The following is a 12,712-nucleotide window of genomic DNA, read 5'->3' as shown; positions in this document are numbered from 1 at the left end:
TATATATATATATATATATATATATATATATATATATATTAAATTTTGGCCAATGTTTTAAAAATCAGTTTTTTAGTTGAACCAATATGGTGACTGGTTCCTAGTTCAACCGGTTTGACCGCCGGGTAAACCGGTTTCTATATTTCTCATTTTTTTTTTCTACACATGCATACATATATAAATAATGAATTTGATATTTACAAGTTCAAACATTAAATATACACATAAAAATAAGTTGTAGATGAATCCAAATACATTAAAATAACACATAACCATAAGTTTTAGTGTTTACAACAATCCATATACGTCAAAAAGAAAAATAAAATATAATATCGAAACGAAATATAGTTTTAGATGAATACAAACGCATTAAAATTTTTTATAACATTTACCATATGTTTTTATTTAGAGAAAACTAAATAGATTTGAAAAAAATCACCAAAGTTTATTATGTAAATGATTTTTTTTCATGTGTTTTTATTCGGTTTAACCGGTTTATTTTGACCGGTTCAACCGGATTTTTCTAAAAACCGGCCGGTTCAATCCAGTTCAAAAATCAATGTAAAACCGGTGATAGTTAAACCGTTCAATCTCCCAATTCCCGTTCCAACCGATTCGACCGACCAGTTCAAACCGGTTTTTAAAACATTGATTTTGGCACATAAAATATGATGTAACCAAAAAATGCCGTGTCATCATGCCATGTCAATGTCACGTCTTCAAGATTGACACGTCACTATGCCACATTAACCACAACCTGGTTGAAAAGTTATATTCTTTGATTTCCTAAAAATGTATTTTTTAAAGGTTTTGAAAATCACTTTTCAAAAGTGTTTCTTTAGTTGTCGCACATATTTGTTTTTATGACAAAACTATAAATTTGGTCCTTGTGGTTTGCAAAAAACTGTAGATACGGTTCAAAAAGTTTCCGACTTGCATGGTTGGTCCAAAACCAAGAATTTTATGTGGTTTTGGTCCCAAAATTAAGATATTCCCATGATTTTGGTCCCTAGAAAACGTGAATGGACGTTTTTGCCATTTTAATTTCTTTTTTACATTATTTTTACAATTTTTAATGTTTTATAATTACAAAATAAAAGGAAATTTACAAATACAAAAAATACACACCCCACCATTACCCCACCCCCACTCCACCGTATCATCTCTCTCTCTCTCTCTCTCTTTATTCTTCTTCTTCAAAACCTGCAAAAAAACAGAAACCCACTTGAAGATTTAGTGTAAACTTCATTACAACCCACCATTCCTCCATCCCTATTTCTTCGTTGGAAAACCCAAACAAAAACAACAACACCAGGGACTGCCACCTCTAACCTACAACCTGATGAAAAACACCCACACACATTAAGACTCGATCTGTCAAAAAACCAACAAAAGCTTACCTTAAAATCTCTAATTCGTCTGTAATATAACCAAATCGCCGATGCTGGTCGTGTTATGGCTTTGCAACGTACATATCTGGTGGCTGTCTGAATAATGGTGGTGGTGGCGTGGCTCAGTGGCTCTTCGACAACCAAATTCTTTACCTTTGATGAATGATGGTGATGGTGATTGTGATGGTGGGTTTGATTTTCTTAGTTCTTCCTAATTTTAATCTTGATTTCACAACTGGGTCAAGAACAAATCAAGAGGTGCACTCGATTCAGGGGGCAACATATCTAGCCATCACAAAGAGAATCAAACAAGAGAAATATAGGGCGTATCACACCAAATCGAGCAACAATAAGGATTAACTCCAAAATCGTAATATGTTCGAATCAGGGGGCAACAAAGTAGTTCGATTTTGCTACATCTGATTTTCGATTTGTTGGGTTTTCACAAAATCGCAATAGGCTCCAAAATCGTAACAACCGATCACTTCATCTTCCATGGGTTAAATCTGTTAAAAATTAGAAGGGTTTTCTCAAAAGCTTCATGTTTTGGGTTTTTGATATGCTTTGTCTGCATTCAAAATTTTGGATTTCTAGAAAATCTGGTTTATCAAGAAGAAGGGGAAGGACGGAGAGAGAGAGAGAGAGAGAGAGAGGGGGGTGTCCGAGTCTGGTGAGGTAGAGATATGGTGAGATTTTTATTTTTCTTAATTCTAGAAATATATAAATAAATATTAGAAAATATAAAAAAAGAAATTAAAAAGATATGATAGTCTTTTCACATTTGTAAGGGACCAAATCCACAAAAAAAAATTTCATTTTGGATTATCGTGCAAGTTAAAATCTTTTTGGACCTCATCCACAGTTTTTGACAAATAACAGTCCAAAGTTTTGTCTTGCTTTTTTTAAAGAAAACAAATAAGTCAACATTTCCTTTCCAATACCAATATTAGGCGTGCGACTATGGGACAGCTGAGACTGTGTGTTTCAAGCGATGGATTACTCCTGGCTGCTGCTTCAATTTTGGCCCATGGACAAAATTCTTACTGTAATATTAATTTTGGCCCAAAAATACGCATAAAATGCTGTAAACTTGATGGCCGTAGGCCCATTGTTTTCCTGGGCCATGGCCCTGCCGCATTGATCGTTATCCCTAAAACTTATTCAGTTTAAAAGCTAGTTTTTTTCCCGCTAGCAACTGTACTTCCGTTCCCACGTACTTCCAGTTCCATGGCGAAACATTCACCTAGGGATGATAATTACGATTAATTGAACATCAACGCTCTATTCGAGTCCTTGTTTGCTGTTTCCGATTCCGCCTTAATAGACGCCTCATTCGATGGCTTTATCGAATCTAGATCTACCGATTCCCACCAAAACGATGATGATTTTATCGAACGTGCTATTCACCTCTCATCCGTATTGGTCGAAGCTGCCAAGAGATCCGCTCGTAAACGATCTTCCGTTCATAATGCATCCGTCTGGCCTCTCTCTCCAGACCTGACAATCAACGTACGTATTTCGAATTTCAATTTGCATGGTCTGTTGAATTTTGTAATTGAAGTGATTTTTGTGGTGTGATGTTATTGATTTCCAGGTTTTCTCTATGCTTGATACCCAAAGCCTATTCTGTGCCGGGGCTACGTGTTCGTTTTTTAAGAAGTGTGCCATAGATCCTTTGTGTTATATTAATATTAACTTGGGTACTTTAACACCCAAAATCAAACCCAAGAGCAAAGACCCCAACAACAAAGATGATATGGTATCTAAGATGATCCAGCGAGCTGGAAGTGCGCTTCAGTAATATCTCGATCTTCTTCCCTTTTGTGATAAGCTCATTAATTTTGTCATTTAATTATGTTTGGTAAAATTATGATTGTTGGGTAGTATTTTCTAGAATCATGCATGATACTCACACGGCTTTATATAAAATTAATAAGCTTTAAGGTAAGGTGTCGTAGCTTGTTCTTTTTAAGTTCATAGGCTGAATTTGGGATTAGTGTCATTCTGGCCAGACAGTTTTCGGTTTGTGATTACCATTGGGCCTTAGAAGCATGAGGAATGTTGTCTTCCCTTTTCATCCATGAGAAACTTAAATGACATGTAGAAGTAGAACATCCAACAATTTATATATGCTCATGTGCACAATTGCACACTTTCAAGCTTGAGGCTGAGGTATTTGATACATTGATTTGGTGAAAATGCATATCGTTTTGCATTCTGTGGTCTGGTTCATATAACTGTTGGCATTAATTATTCATTAGCACCCACACACTTACTAATATCTACTTCTTCAACTTAAGGTCTATTAAGCTTGGTGTACTGCCGCCTTATATCAGCGATGGTGATGATGAAAGGAGTTATAAGCAGTTCCTAAAAATAGAGGAGTCACCTTTCTTAACAGGCTTTTGCTTGAGTTCTTTGAGTACGAATGGTGGTGTACCTGGGTATGTTTTCATTATTTTGGAATAAATGAATTATATCATTGTACAAGTATAGTCTATAGTTTCTACTGACACTGTATGTTGTAATTGCAAGGTCTCGTTTGAGAAGTTTGCACCTTTACAGAATTAAAATGAAGGATGAGACAACACTTTCGGATGCACTTTCGGCATCTTTGTCGGTTTGCCATTCTCTTGTTGAGCTAAAATTTGTGGGCATGTAAGTCGTCCCTTGGCTTTTTTGATAACTTCTTCCTTCAGTCTGCTTGTTAATGAGATTCGCTGCTTATCTTTGTTTGTGGGTGTTACTTAAGTCTTATAATAAGTCCTTTGGCTTTGTTTCTCAAGATCATTTTTACCTAAAAATTACTGGAGCTTGAGATACTTAGCTAGGGGAGAATGTAAAGGCTGACCTTTCCAAGACTGTAGAGTAACTATAAACTTCAATTTAGTTTTCTACATTATAAAAGTGTAGAGAGGGGAAAAATGGAATTTTTGCTATAGAAAGCTTTTTACAGTCATCTTAAACTACTAGTTAAATCTTGGCATGCATGGTTATTCATTGATATCACTTGTTATTTGTATTGTGCTTTCTGCAATGTCTATTTCTTTTATGAAACACTAATAAAAATGTTTTCTTGATGACAGGATGGATGTTTATATCAGTCGTATACTGGAGTGCGTGAGTAGATATTGTCGCTTGCTAGAGCATTTTATCTTCGAATTTAGCGGAGGTTTGTCCATTCTAAACTTTGTTGATGATTTTTTTATTTTTTTTTATTTTTTTTTATTTTTTAAATATTTGAAAAGACTGTCGAATCAATTCGATCTGTGAGATCTCATCTCACACACAACGCAGGCAGACCTGATTTGGTAGAAACCTGGGTGTGCAAAGAATTTGTGGTCAACTGCCCTAAGATAACCACTTTGGTACTGCAAGCATGCAACTGTTTCCTTCTGAAGCTTTCAAGCTGTTGAAGGTATCCATTGTCTCTCTCTGGTATTTGAAGAACACATGAATATGCTGACTTTTTAACATGTGAAATTGCCCTGTTGATTAATTATCTGTTAGTAATCTCCATTGCAGGGGTTTAACGAGCTAAAATATGTCGACTTTACAAATTGTTACTCTCTCACTGGCGCCTTTTTAGAGTAAGTGGCCTTGAACTTTCATTAAATTACATCCCTGATGTCCTTCAGTGATTTTTTTTTTCACAAAATTGCAAAAATGGTCCCCATGGTGGTTAAAATATGTGGTTTTGGTTCAAAAAAGTTTTGTGGTGCACCCTTGGTTTGAAATTAGACATTTTTATTGTTTTTGTCCCTCTTGGTAACAGCCATTAGTTCCTAACGTTATCTAGCAAAAAGAGAAAGGGCATTTTGGTCCCTTCATATCTCTCTCACGCTTCAATCTTGACCCCCATTTTTCTTTCTCTGTGTTCAACCCACACCCCCTTTTCATTATTCTCTAATGTCTGCATAAAATCAACAATCTTTCTCCCTTTTCACACGAGGGACATAAACGTTAGCCAGATGAAGACAACTGAAACTTCCAGTTGATATGCTTGAAAAATCAAATGGGATTAAGTACAAACTTTAGGAGCTTTTATATATATATATATATATATATATATATATATATATATATATATATATATATATATATATATATATATATATTCAAATATTCAAGTTGGATCTCAGTGTGTAAGTTTGAGTGACAGGTTTTCAATGTGTTTGCAATTAAATTCTGCCTCTAAGATCTAACACACACACACACACACACTCACAGTCACCTTTGACATGAGAGGCATCGGTAAGGCCACCAAAGACCTTCCCTCACCGGATTCTGCTAGTCTCTGACGTCGTTGTGATCTGAAAATGGACTTCTCTTAACTTATCATCAAATCGGATTTTGTTGGTTCCATTTTCTGTTTTCCAAATCGAAAATGGATATAACTTTGTGAGTCACACTAAGAGGGTGTTTGGATAGGGAAAAAAGAGGGTGATTATTGCTTATTCCCACCATAATAAGCTAAGTTTAAGTGTTTGGATAAGAATCCTTAAAAATCAGCTTATTGTGGTAGGAATAAGCTAAATAAGCATCCCCTAGCTTTTTGCTTATTGCTTATACCCACCACAAATACTTTTGCAAAAACTGCTTATTCCCAATTTCCCACCGCAATAAGCTAATAAGCTATAAACTAATTTATCCAAATACCCTCTAAATCTGGAGTCAATTAATAGATCCCATGAAACCAGGTGCACCAATTGCATCAGCTGGATGAAGTTGTGGGTTACATGAGCCTGTGTTACCCTTTTGGGTTACCTGCTTCGATTCTGTTTGGAAGACATCATAAGGTCATATTATAATCTCCAAAAAAACTTTCCTTGTTCTTCTTTGCTTTAACTTCATCAGCCTCCAAATCTAATATTAATTTTTCTCTTAGATTCAGAAGTTGATAAATCTCTTAAATAAGGTTTATGTGTTAATAGGTGACGAACATAATGATTGACAAACTCGGTGCCCTCATCACTTTGAAAAGTTTTGATTTTTCTGAAGAATTGTGTTTGTACAAATTTCATGAATTTTAAGAAGATAACATGGAATTTAGATTTCGCTTTTAACGGATATAACCAACCAAAACGAGAATAATCATCCACAAACAAAGCATAATATCGATAGCCATTAACAGACAAAACCAGGGATGGCCCCCATAAATCACAATGAACCAAGTCAAGTGGGTATAAAGCCCGTTTTTCATTAACCTCAAAAGATAATCGTTGTGCCTTAGACATTTGACAAGGCGAACACAAAAGAGGTTTAGGTAGTAAAGAAGTGACATATAACCTTCCCATTTTATTTAAAAGCAAAATAGTATCAAAAGCCACATGACCCAACCGTAAATGCCATAACTCAAATGAAGCCTTTAAGGATGAAGCAGCAACAAGGGCTTGAGGACGCGAATGGAGCACATATAACCCACTTTCACATCTGCCTTGGGCTAGGACTTGTCTCGTGGAGCAGTCTTGAATATAGAAATTGGGATGAGAAAATAACACATCGAAATGATTATCAGCGGTCAATTTACTAACAAAAAGTAAGTTTTTGGTAAGGCGTGGGACAACCAACACATCATTCAAATGAAATTGATTGTGAACCATAGTATGACCAATATGGGAAATAGGAAGCGAATTACTGTTCCCAAAAGTGATATTGGCAGGAGACGATTGTGTAGTACCCGGAGTGACCGTATCCGAGGATGATGTCATATGGTCAGTAGCCCCGGAATCAACATACCAATCCGGGTGTGAAGGAGCAATAATGCATTGAGCACGAAAAGCATTTGCAATATCGATACCAGGTGTAGTAGTTTTAGCAGCAAAACTTGAAAGTTGAGGGAAAACATTGGCATAGTGACCATCAATACGACATAGTTGACAGTGGGGAGGTCGCCTACCACGTCCCCGACCAACATTGGAACCTCCACGTGAAGGCCGGAAGCTGGTGCGAGATTTATGTAAGGGGGTAGTGGAGGGGCGAACCACAGGGAAAGCAGCAGCGGAATGGGTGGAACCATGCAGTGATTTCAAGAACAACTCGTGACTCTCGGCTTGAGCCAAGAGGTCACGAAAGTAAGGCGCCGGCCGATTGGTTCTCACAGCAGTTGAAAAAGTTTCAAACGAGGGCCCTAACCCGCACAGGAACCAATGCAACTTGTCCGAGTCATCAACGGGATGTCCTATGGCCGCCAATTGATCTCAAATTTACGGGCAAATTCAACAACAGTAGACACAACTTTCACTGATTGACGAAGTTGGTCACGCAAGTTCTGGATCCTTTCAACAGAAGAGTTGTTGTAGGCAGTCTCAAGCGCCAGCCAAATGAGGCGAGCAGACGGAAGGCCAACAATCTCAGCAACTGCCTCCTCAGAGAGGGAGGCATGAAGGATAATGACGGCTCGTTGATCATCTATTTTCCAAGTAGTATAGAGAGTATTAGGGCTGGACTTGCCATCAGTTAGGACTTCAGGAGAAGGTGCGACTGCAGAACCGTCATTGTGAGGAAGAAGGTTCTGATAAGCAAGTAGGGATAGCATCTGATTTTTCCACAGAAGGTAGTTTGAAGGAGATAACTTGATGGTGATCATATGAAGGAGTGTATTCATTGGGAGGGTATGATCTACGGAGGATGAAGACATAGTCACCGGAAAAGAAAAGAGAAGAAGAAAGAGATTTAGCGGAAAGAGGAAGCGAAATAGGTGGAAAAAGAAAGGTCCTAGGGACTTTCTGATACCATGTGTTAATAGCTAGATAATTGAAAAACCCCCTGACCCATTTTTTCTTGATCAATGGTTAGCTTAGACGATGGAAGAAATCAATATGGGAGAAAACTATCCACAGATGGGTTTGGGGAATGAAATTAGAGAAAGAGAGAGATGAGGGGGCCGTAGGGGGATGAGGGTGGAGTGGCCCATTTTTATTTGTTTTTAATTAAGGTATTAGGCCATCTCCAATGCATTGAACTCTTAAGAGTTCAATGGATTGCCACATTTTTATTCCACTAACCATACCATTTAACCCATTAAACTCTACACTCCATTAAATTATTAAAAGTTCAATGGATTGTCACGTCATCATTTTATTTTTTTTATAAATAATATTAATAAATAAAACTAAAATATTACATTAATTAGAAATTCAAAGTTACAATTATAAAATATTAATTATAGTTTACAATAAAATTAAAAGTTACGAATAATACATTAAATAAGATGTTATCTTTTTAAAATATTTTTATGATTTATATATTTTTTTATTCTTTAGAATAAAAAAATATAAAGTAACTTAATAAACTAAATTATTAAATATAAAATAAAATAAAGATAAATAAAAAAAATAATATATAATATGTTTGTTGAAAAAAAAGTATTATTTTCACTAGAAATTGTTATATTAAATTGAAAAAAAAAAGAAAAAAAAAGCATTACACGGTTCAATGGGGATTGAACTCCCCATTCAATAAACTCAAGCTACATTGCATTTTTACTCTATTAAGTGCCACATCACTACTTTTTATCCCATTAAACTCTTCATAGAATCCCCATTGGGGATGGCCTTAAAATAGTATGTGTGTGGGGATGAAAGAGTAAGTGGAAGTACCAAAATGCCCAATTTTGGACCATTGCATTACTAATCTTTTTAGATAAAACACACGGACCATTTTTGCAATTTTGTCTTTTTTTTTTTTTTTTTTTTTTTTTGTTGGGTTATTTATTAGAAAGAGTCATTTGGTATTTTACTGGTCATATTTCCTATTCTTTGGGTGCAAAACTTTAATGGTAGAAGTTGTAGGAACTTAATGCTTATAAATTATTTCTTACATTAATTTGTATGTTGAGGTGAGTATTTCTAATCATGAGTAATGTTTTTTTGTAATTCTCCAAACAATAACATTTAATTGTGTGGTTTTCCATCATTTGCAGGGACCTTGTCACCAAAGGTGGTGGAAATAGTTTGGAGGTCATGATTTTACATGGGTTGTATGGTCTTGATAAAGTAAGAACATTAATTTCCCCTTGTTTCCTTACCTCTTTTTCTCTATCTTCCTTTACTAACACATGCCATGTGATATTGTGGACAGGTGGAGGTTATAAAGTTTATGAGAGCTCTTCTTGCAGGAAAGTTCAGGCAACTACGACATCTTGTGAGTTTGATTTTCTGCTTTGTTTTTCTACTAAACTTTTGAAATTTTGGTTATTTGATCACTTGGCTCCTTTTACGATTTCAAAGGTCATTAAACTTGTTAATATTTGCCAAAGTGGTCATTGAACTTTTTTTAGAACCAGGTTGCATGTTCTGCTCCTGTTTTTATCCATTATATTCTTGAAATTGAATTAAAAAATGATGTGTATCCCTTTCCCTTCAACATGAGATATCCGAAAGTGGTGGCTTATTAGATACCGGTGACGACGGTGATATACGTTATAGTGTGAGGTACTGCAAATATATATATATATATATATATATATATATATATATATATATATATATATATATATATATATATCCTAATAAATAAGTAGAATCGAGCCACGTCTCCCAGGCCCTAAAATAGAGTTTTCCCGCTTCTTTTCTTCAGCTCAATTTACGTGAATGCCCTTCGCTTCAAATGGAATCGGCGCAATTCAGTTTGCCTATTTTTTTCGTCCCTGTACTCTAATTTTTTCCTGAAATTTAGAATTAATCAACGATATACTCTGCTTGTAAATAGGTATTTGATATGCTGACTTCTTATAGGCAAACAATCTTCTCTCGACAAAAGTTTAGGGTTTTGGATGGTATTCATCGCCGCCAACAATCTTCTGTTAACTTTTTTCGATCAACAAAACCTTTTAATCTTGGATTCGTTCACATTCCAGAGCAAGAGCAGAAGAAAGTAAAAGATCGAATTTGACATCCATTCTTCGCTTAGGTATGAATAACATATATGCTACAAATTAAATCTTCCATTTGTTATGTTTTTTTTTATTCTTTAAACTACATGTATCTTGCAACATGTATAAGCGTTTCGAAGATCGAACTCGACATCCATTCTTCGGTTAGGAAGCAAATTTCTCTCTTCCCGTCAATTTTAGTTGACAAATCTGTAACTATGAATTGGGATTCTTTGGCGCATGGCAGACATATTTCTTGGAAGCATCTGCTCTCACGATTGCTCATCTCCATGAATTCAAATCGAAAATTTGTCACTTCATTAAGAATATCCAAATTTTAGGAACGAAATTGATTCTCAGTATTTGTACAATTTCATATTCGCAGCTTCAAAATGATTTTTTTTTTTCATGTTTCAATTTCTATTACAGCAGCATATCCGTAAATCAAAAGTCAGAGAACACCCGCATCAACAAAAAACCCAAATGGTATGTCGATTTTAATTCTAGGGTTTCCACTTTGAGATTTAAGTATCACTTTTAGATATATTATTTTGGTCGTCATTATGTGTGCCTCTTCCCTCTTCCCACTTCTCCTTCTCATGCTTTCAGATGTTAAAATGTGGTTAATTTATACTTTATGTTAAAGTTTCATATTCCATTCACTGTTATTAGTATTAATCATAGCACTAAAGGCCATGAATCTGTGAGTTATATCCAAATCTATAATCGGTTGCAAAATAAATCCACTAAAGAAGGTAACATATATGCATAATTATATATTTTTTTTGCCTATTTATTTCACCATTTTTTGTATGATGCCAGGTAGGCTAGAAAGTCCTTCTGATTTGATTCACAATATGGTTAGTAGTATTACAAGCTTCACTGATAGGTATGTTTTTTAAAAGTTTGGAGTACAAGACATTTGGTAACATCAGACATAAAAAGAATGATAAAGTGATTCACTCTTATCTATTTGATCATATGACTTTTTTTTTTTTTTTTTTTTTTATGTCTGATAACATGACCGGGGAATGAAAATACAGCTTTGAAAAAATAGAAGCATGAAAGAGAAACGTGATTACATGGCTAATAAGAAAAAAATGTAAGTCTGCTACTCTATTACCTAATTGACTACATTCAATTTGAAGGGAAACATGATATTGTATTTTTAATTTTTTAATCAATATACATGATGCATTTTAAAATATTATGGATTTTTTTAACTATCACATGGACTTTACTCAAATTTCGAATTGCTTAATACTATGTAAAATATTTTGATTATCGTGGGTTGAGTTATTGATTTCTTTTGGGCTATAAACCTTGACTAACTGATTGTTTAGGGGCCCAAGGCTTGCAATTTGATTTTTTTTTTTTGGAGTGCATCAAGGTATATAGTTGGTCTTTTAATTTTGGACCATTTTTTTTTTTTTTTTTTTTTTTTTTTTTTTTTTTTTTAAAATTGATTGCTTGATGAAAGTAGATGATAAATGGTAGTATGGTATCGCAACTAACTGAATCAAGTGGATACTTATCTCCATTAAATCCATTACGCCACCTGTAATGAAAACTTAACATAAAAAAGATTCAATTTATATGATATATTCCTTTTCTATTGATCCAATAGCTTATATCCATTGTTTCTGATCCTTTTGACTCCAACATTTACTATATCTATTGATTATTACAGAGCATTTGGAACATATGGCAAATTGTCAAAAACTAAAATATAGTTAAGATATAACTTATTCCTTGCAACTTTACACGATCTTTTATAGTATATTTTATTTGTATAGGTGGCCAAAATTTTGTTGTTTGTCTATGTGTTTTACCCAAGGATGCGTTACTTTCTTTATCGACATTTGACATGGTTCAATGCCCCCAATTGGAGCGAGTACAACAAGCTGGAAACGTTGTAAAGAAGTATGATTTTCCAAGGATGATTCCTGCTCATTTAGTTTTGACCGAGTGTTAAAAAATCTCAAGAAATAAACCTAATTTATCTTTATTGCATATAGTTTTTAGAGTGTAATACTTAGACAAATACTCTATTTCTTTTTGTTGTTCCACTCTATGATTTTCATGTCGCCTATATTCAGATCATAATTGTAGAAAATGAGACTATTTTTGCATCTTAGAATTAATCGAGTATTGGAATTGTCGAAAAAGAGACTGGAAAGTTGGAAATGGTATTTTGTAAAGTTTCATTGATGGTATTGATTATATGATTCGTACCAAATGCATGTGGATTTCCTTCAAAGATTGTCTAGAAACATCATAATTTGTACACAATAGGGCTATTTTGTGAAATACATATTTTAAAAATGGGTGATAGAAAATTACATGTGATTTCTTTTGTTTTATCACTTTGTAATTGATTTCTTTTGATTTATCGCTTTGTTAAGTCTTGATTTGTATCCAATCACTCTTTAGTCGTAACGAGAGT

At 34.5% G+C, this 12,712-nt stretch overlaps 2 protein-coding genes and 1 long non-coding RNA gene across 3 annotated transcripts; all 3 read left to right on the top strand.

Moving 5' to 3' along the window:
* Positions 1-2,657: 2,657 nt before the first annotated feature.
* LOC111921892 (F-box protein SKIP17-like) lies at positions 2,658-4,698 on the top strand (the record flags this gene model as incomplete). The annotated part of the gene is made up of 6 exons (XM_052766480.1): positions 2,658-2,900; positions 2,986-3,188; positions 3,692-3,835; positions 3,927-4,049; positions 4,478-4,563; positions 4,640-4,698. Coding segments are annotated over 6 exons (858 nt in total), but the record flags the coding sequence as incomplete, so codon positions are not given.
* LOC122195721 (uncharacterized) lies at positions 4,684-9,820 on the top strand. The gene is made up of 3 exons (XM_042897797.2): positions 4,684-4,809; positions 4,917-4,981; positions 9,316-9,820. Exons 1-3 carry the CDS (start codon positions 4,771-4,773, stop codon positions 9,659-9,661), a joined length of 450 nt encoding a protein of 149 aa, XP_042753731.1. The 5' UTR covers positions 4,684-4,770; the 3' UTR covers positions 9,662-9,820.
* Positions 9,821-9,966: 146 nt separating this feature from the next.
* Positions 9,967-12,355, top strand: LOC128127990 (uncharacterized). The gene is made up of 3 exons (XR_008225581.1): positions 9,967-10,304; positions 10,397-11,368; positions 12,063-12,355. It is a non-coding gene; the product is annotated as an uncharacterized LOC128127990 (long non-coding RNA).
* Positions 12,356-12,712: the final 357 nt, after the last annotated feature.

The sequence above is a fragment of the Lactuca sativa genome, chromosome 8 (genome assembly GCF_002870075.4).
Source record: "Lactuca sativa cultivar Salinas chromosome 8, Lsat_Salinas_v11, whole genome shotgun sequence".
NCBI lineage: Eukaryota > Viridiplantae > Streptophyta > Magnoliopsida > Asterales > Asteraceae > Lactuca > Lactuca sativa.
This window is presented reverse-complemented; position numbering and strand designations above follow the sequence as displayed.

What these genes read in the sequence shown, in the direction of transcription:
- LOC122195721 (XM_042897797.2), top strand. Translation starts at nt 4,771, where the DNA reads ATGCAACTGTTTCCTTCTGAAGCTTTCAAGCTGTTGAAG. An exon ending in AAGCTTTCAAGCTGTTGAAG is followed by an intron (nt 4,810 to 4,916) that starts GTATCCATTGTC and finishes TCTCCATTGCAG; the next exon opens with GGGTTTAACGAGCTAAAATA. An exon ending in CTCACTGGCGCCTTTTTAGA is followed by an intron (nt 4,982 to 9,315) that starts GTAAGTGGCCTT and finishes CATCATTTGCAG; the next exon opens with GGACCTTGTCACCAAAGGTG.